Source organism: Drosophila obscura, unplaced genomic scaffold (genome assembly GCF_018151105.1).
Source record: "Drosophila obscura isolate BZ-5 IFL unplaced genomic scaffold, ASM1815110v1 contig_192, whole genome shotgun sequence".
Classification (NCBI taxonomy): Eukaryota; Metazoa; Arthropoda; class Insecta; order Diptera; family Drosophilidae; genus Drosophila; species Drosophila obscura.
Genome location: NW_024542781.1, coordinates 3,458,347 through 3,464,950, shown reverse-complemented (window position 1 = coordinate 3,464,950; position 6,604 = coordinate 3,458,347). Strand labels below are relative to the sequence as shown.

Here is a 6,604-nt window from a genome sequence, read left to right as displayed (position 1 = left end):
AAGGTAATGTGTCTGACTATCAGCAGCAGCAGATGGCGACGCCTCCCGTGCCGGACACAGTGAAGAAAAAATGTTTTGAAAACAATATTTGTTTTATATTTATGAAAATCAATAAAAATAATAAATTATAATATCCATCTAATTGTTATTCATATAATACTGCATTAATTAGATTCTATTTGTCTTCATTATTAAAATATTTCATTTGGTTTTTTGTTCTCCTATTGCAATGTTTGCTTCGTGTTTGCTGGCAAAAGATATCAAACTGATATCTTTTTCGAGGTTGGTCGAAACATACAAAAAAAAAACAAGCAAATACTTCTGATACTTTTCCAGTATATACCGACCTTTTTTTTTGTTGATCTGAGTACTGCCACTAACCATACAGTATATAGATGTGCCAGTTCATACAACGAAAGGGGCGCAGCTGAGTTTGCAGCGTACGTTCCCAGATCTTCGGCTTTGGGAATGCCCGCGTTCGGCTCTGGGAATGGCCGCGTTCGGCTCATGACGTCACACGAGCCGACTGGCAGCAAGCATGCATGTGTTGTGTACGTGTACACTCCAAAATATATGATTGTATGCATAGAATAATTTTTAGCTGCCGAAACCGACTTTGTTCGAGATTTCAGTTTACGTAAACGTGTGTGTGCCATGTATTCACACATACTGTGCTTGTAAGTGGGCTCTACAATTGTTGGCCGCTTGAATTGATTTTTCGTTTTGTTTTGAGGGCTGATGTGATGTAGCGACCTACTCAGGGCCGGATCAACCCTCAACCGGGCCCTGGGCACCATCAATCTGGGGCCCTCCTTTATTTGTATTTTTCTCAGTGGCCATTATATTTTGTATTCATTATTTGGAGTTTTGTTTTTTCAACAAAATTTTTCTGTTATTTCTAGGAGGGCCCTAGGCACTGCTAATCCGGTCCTGGACCTATTCCCGTCGTAAGACTTCATATTTCTTGGTGTGTTCTGTCGCTCGACTCGACGCGGGTCGGGTCGAGGCATTGACGAGCCGAAAGCATAGGCAGGAGCCGAAAGGAGATGGAAGAAATACCCCGCGCGCCCGACGCAACAACAGCTTTTGAAAACAAAACGAAAAAATATTTTATGAACCGCTTCGTCAATGCCTCATTCCCCCAAGTACAGAGCCTAGAAAACAGTTTTGGACCAACAAAATTTCTTATCGGTTTCATACGAATATCAACCCTGATTCTGTTCGCTAGGCTTTAAATTTTTTGTTCCAAGCTGCTTTAAAATTGAATTTTTCTTATAGTGACATGGTGTTTAACTATTTATGCACATGATTTTGAACTAGTTCCACCAGGGCTGTAACGTTAAATAATGTAATAACGAAATATGTATATAAATAATTGGACAATATCGCAACCAGCAAGGAAACATAATTTTAGCATTAATTAGCGTAAAATAATTAAAAAATTGCATTAAACATATTAGCAGTTTGCAGCACTATAACTTTCAGCACTAATATTTTGCCATTGTTAGCACTGTACATTTTGTGTTGTGCAGCACTCGTTCCCGCGCATTTTCGCACGCGTCACAACAAAACAATTCGAGATCGGCAGCGGCAGCGGCTGGATTGAAAACATATTTAAAACGCTTTGAAGATCGCCTCACATATTGAAAATGGATAATCCCAGCTCTCCGCCACCAAACACGCCCAGTGATGCCGCAGAGCGCCGCGATCTGCGCGCAGCCATGACGTCGCCAGTGGGCGACTTTGAGCCGTTCGAGAACGAAGATGAGATTCTCGGGGATCAGACGGTGCGCCACGAGGAGGAAGAGGATGGCGAGGAGTTGTTCGGGGACAACATGGAGAACGACTATCGTCCCATGCCAGAGCTGGATCACTACGATCCGGCGATGCTGGACGATGAGGAGGACTTTTCGGAGATGTCGCAGGGAGACCGATATGCGGCCGAGTCGGAGATGAGGAACCGCGACCGTGCAGCTGGCATACACCGCGATGATCGCGAGCTTGGCTTTGGCCAGTCCGACGATGAAGACGATGTGGGACCGCGGGCCAAGCGCCGGGCAGGAGAAAAGGCCGCCGTGGGGGAGGTGGAGGACACGGAGATGATCGAGTCCATTGAGAATCTAGAGGACACCAAGGGCCACTCCACCAAGGAGTGGGTGAGCATGCTGGGGCCGCGCACAGAGATTGCCAATCGCTTTCAGTCCTTTCTGCGTACATTCGTGGACGAGCGTGGCGCGTACACATATCGGGATCGCATTCGTCGCATGTGCGAGCAGAACAAGTCCTCGTTTGTGGTCTCCTACACGGATCTGGCCAACAAGGAGCATGTGCTGGCCTACTTCCTGCCGGAGGCCCCCTTCCAGATGCTCGAAATCTTCGACAAGGTGGCCAAGGACATGGTCCTGTCCATCTTCCCCACCTACGAGCGTGTCACCACCGAGATCCATGTGCGCATTTCAGAGCTGCCCCTGATCGAAGAGCTGCGCACGTTCCGGAAGCTGCATCTGAACCAGCTGGTTCGCACCCTGGGCGTGGTGACGGCCACCACGGGTGTCCTGCCGCAGCTGTCGGTGATCAAGTACGACTGCGTCAAGTGCGGCTATGTCCTGGGCCCCTTTGTGCAGTCCCAAAACACTGAGGTCAAGCCGGGCTCGTGCCCGGAGTGTCAGAGCTACGGTCCCTTCTCCATCAACATGGAGCAGACGCTGTACCGCAACTACCAGAAGGTCACCCTGCAGGAGTCGCCCGGCCGCATTCCCGCTGGTCGCATACCGCGCAGCAAAGACGTCATCCTGCTCGCGGATCTGTGCGATCAGTGCAAGCCCGGGGACGAGCTGGAGGTGACTGGCATCTACACCAACAACTACGACGGATCGCTCAATACGGATCAGGGCTTTCCCGTGTTTGCCACGGTCATCATTGCCAATCATGTGGTCGTCAAGGACTCCAAGCAGGTGGTGCAGTCTCTGACGGACGAGGACATAGCCACCATTCAAAAGCTGAGCAAGGATCCGCGCATTGTCGAGCGCCTGGTGGCCTCAATGGCGCCCTCCATCTACGGCCACGACTACATCAAGCGTGCTCTGGCCCTCGCCCTGTTCGGGGGCGAGTCCAAGAATCCCGGCGAGAAGCACAAGGTGCGCGGAGATATCAATCTACTGATCTGCGGTGATCCCGGCACGGCCAAGTCGCAGTTCCTCAAGTACACGGAGAAGGTTGCCCCGCGCGCTGTGTTCACCACGGGACAGGGCGCCAGCGCTGTGGGTCTCACGGCCTACGTGCGTCGCAATCCCGTGTCGCGGGAGTGGACCCTCGAGGCCGGCGCCTTGGTGCTGGCCGATCAGGGTGTTTGCCTGATTGACGAGTTCGACAAGATGAACGACCAGGATCGGACCTCCATTCACGAGGCCATGGAACAGCAGTCCATATCCATTTCCAAAGCGGGCATTGTGACCTCGCTGCAGGCACGTTGCACGGTCATAGCCGCCTCCAATCCCATTGGTGGGCGCTACGATCCCTCTATGACCTTCTCCGAGAACGTGAATCTCTCGGAGCCCATTCTGTCGCGTTTCGACATCCTGTGCGTGGTCAAGGATGAGTTCGATCCCATGCAGGACCAGCAGCTGGCCAAGTTTGTGGTGCACTCGCATATGAAGCATCACCCCAGCGAGGAGGAGCAGCCAGAGATGGAGGAACCCACACAGAAGTCTGTGGAGGAGATACCCCAGGATCTGCTGCGCCAGTACATCGTCTATGCCAAAGAGAATATTCGGCCAAAGCTTACGGTTCGTTCAACAATGTTCCGCTCTGTTCATCATTTGTCCCAATCCAACTCATTTCTCCCCCCTTGCTTTTCCCTCTAGAACATTGATGAGGATAAGATCGCCAAGATGTATGCGCAGCTGCGTCAGGAATCGTTTGCCACCGGCTCCCTGCCCATCACTGTGCGCCACATCGAGAGCGTCATTCGCATGTCGGAGGCCCATTGCCGCATGCATCTGCGCGAGAATGTGATGGAGGCGGACGTCAGCATGGCCATACGCATGATGCTGGAGAGCTTCATCGAGGCCCAGAAGTTCAGTGTGATGAAGAAGATGCGCAACACATTCCAGAAGTACCTGGCCTTCCAGAAAGACCACTCCGAGCTGCTGTTCTTCATCCTGCGCCAGCTGACGCTCGACCAGTTGGCCTACATACGCTGCAAGGACGGACCCGGCGCCACGCATGCGGAGATCATGGAACGCGATCTGATCGAGCGGGCCAAGCAGCTGGACATCAGCAACTTGAAGCCGTTTTACGACTCTGATCTGTTCCGCACCAATGGCTTCTCGTACGATCCCAAGCGGCGCATCATCCTACAGATTGTGGTGGATGGAAACACGGCGTAAGCGAACAGAATCGCCCGCCACATCATTCTCATCTCATTTAGCTGTAGGTTCTGTTGCCACCAATAAAGATTTAATATTTTATTAGTTAATTTTTTCCCCTTAATCGTCCTTTTCAATGCCCATCGCCTTGTCGTATTCCTCTTCGCTGATTTTGTTCTTTTTCAGCCTCTTGAAAAGCCGAATATCACTGGCCAGCTCGTCCAGGTCTTCCTGGCTGAATTGCTGCTTCCTTTTGCGCTGCCCTGGTACTCCCTCGGCCAACTCTGCCTCCCGCTTGCGTTGCTTCTTGGCCTTGCGCAGCTCCTTCTTCGCCTTGACATCCAGTTTGGCCTTTTTCGTCTGATCCCAGGACTCGGTGCGCTTCTTGTGCAGCTTCTGGCCCGGCCAACTGCCCGTCTGCTCGTACGTCTGTAGCTTCTGCTGGCGCACTTGCTCCTTTTGGGCATTCTTGTAGCTGAGCTTGGTGAGATCAACCTCGGAGCTGGGCCCTATGAAGCCATGTCCGTTGTAGTTCTTTAGCTCCGGCATGCGCGGCAGCTGCAGCAGTCCGTAGGCGGTGGCCATCTTGCCCAGATCCAGATCTTTCAGTCGCAAAATTGCGCTGCACTCGTGCTTGGTGTAGGCCCGGACGTGGGAGACAAAGGCACGCATTCCCTTGTCGTAGACACCCTTGTCCGCCCTCTGCTGTCGATGCAGCTGCTCCAGAATGCTAGGAAGTTGCGTGTCCGAGGGGCCAGCCTCGTCGTTGGGCAGTTCGTTGAGTTCCACCTTTTGGTTGATCTTCAGGAAGTGGATATAGGCATCCTCGCTGGGTAGCAGAAAGACGAGGGCGTTGCCATCGTTGCCCTGGCGAGCAGTGCGTCCCACGCGATGCACAAAACTGGACGCATTCGAGGGCGGATCCCACTGCACCACCCACTCGATCTCGGGCACGTCCAAGCCGCGGGCCAGCACATCTGTGCAGAGCAGCACGGACTCCGGCTCGTTGCGGAACTTCTCCACGACGATGGCTCGCCTGTTCTTCATCTTGCCGTGGATGCCCAGAACACTGCGCTTGGGCAGCAGTGGGGGCAAGGCCTCCGCCCAGTACTCCACGCATGCACAGGTGGGAAAGAAGACCATTACCTTGCCAGTGCGTGTGGCTGGCGATGAGAGGAACTGCAGCAGGGCTGTGAACTTTTGCTCGGGCTCGACGATCCTGTAGAAGTTCTGCAGCCTCGCTGGTGTGTTCACCGAAGCCTTCTCCTTCACAGAGACCAGGACGGGATTACGTAGCCCAGCACGGATGAGGTCTGTCACCTCGGTGGTCTGGGTGGCCGAGAAGAGGCCCGTTCGTCGCTGTCTGGGCAGGTAGCCCAGTATGTTGTTGACGCTCGTCTTGAAGCCCAAGTCCAGCAGCCGATCCGCCTCATCCAGCACCAAAAACTCCAGACTCTTGACGCGCACAGCCAAATTGAGGTCATCCCCTTTGCGCTGAAATAAATCCTCCAGGCGGCCCGGCGTGCATACCAGTATGCAGGGTGTCTCCTTCCTGAGCGTCGCAATATCCTCCTCAATGCTGTTGCCGCCCACAATCAGTTGCTGGTTCAAGTGCTCCAGATCCTCGTGAGCCAGAAACTGTGCCAGCACCTCGGATATCTGTCGCGCCAACTCTCGTGTGGGTGAGATGATCAATGCACCGATTTCCTTAGGGCCCCAGGGTCGCTCCCTGTGCCGCCTCTGCAGAATCTCCAGCAGAGGGACCAAAAACGCCAACGTCTTGCCGCTTCCCGTGACGGCCTCGGCGGAGACATCTTTGAGAGCCAGCAGCAGTGGAATGGTCGCCGTCTGCACTGGCGTCATATCCCGAAAGCCGAAGCTTTGAATAACCTCCAGTACGGCGTCTGAGATGCGCGGTTTGTCCAGAGAAGTCCATTTCTTGCGAGACATTTTTGTAAACAAAACACACGTGCAGCCCAGTTGCCACCTGGCTGTACAAACAATTACAGCGTTGCCACTGCGTTTGCCATTCTCAGTGAATCGTAATTGTGCCCGCTAAAATTCAAACTTGCGAACACAGGACAGGTTAAATAAATGCGCATTTATTTCAAATATTTGTTTTTAAAATACTGTAAAATATATATATATTCAATTATGTAAATACATCGCAGTGAACTAAATACACAATCAATACAGTTAGACACTAAATACAACTTTGCCGTTTCCTTTTACATCGT

General features: G+C 52.3%; 2 protein-coding genes across 2 annotated transcripts; one reads left to right on the top strand and one right to left on the bottom strand.

Annotated features, from left to right (window-relative positions):
* Window positions 1-1,521: 1,521 nt before the first annotated feature.
* Window positions 1,522-4,477, top strand: LOC111065702 (DNA replication licensing factor Mcm2). Its single transcript, XM_022354070.2, has 2 exons — window positions 1,522-3,785; window positions 3,864-4,477. Exons 1-2 carry the CDS (start codon window positions 1,650-1,652, stop codon window positions 4,386-4,388), a joined length of 2,661 nt encoding a protein of 886 aa, XP_022209762.2. The 5' UTR covers window positions 1,522-1,649; the 3' UTR covers window positions 4,389-4,477.
* On the bottom strand, window positions 4,456-6,365 carry LOC111065703 (probable ATP-dependent RNA helicase DDX55 homolog). The gene has a single exon (XM_022354071.2). The coding sequence runs from the start codon at window positions 6,315-6,317 to the stop codon at window positions 4,488-4,490; it is 1,830 nt and encodes a 609-aa protein (XP_022209763.2). The 5' UTR covers window positions 6,318-6,365; the 3' UTR covers window positions 4,456-4,487.
* Between the last annotated feature and the right edge of the window lie 239 nt (window positions 6,366-6,604).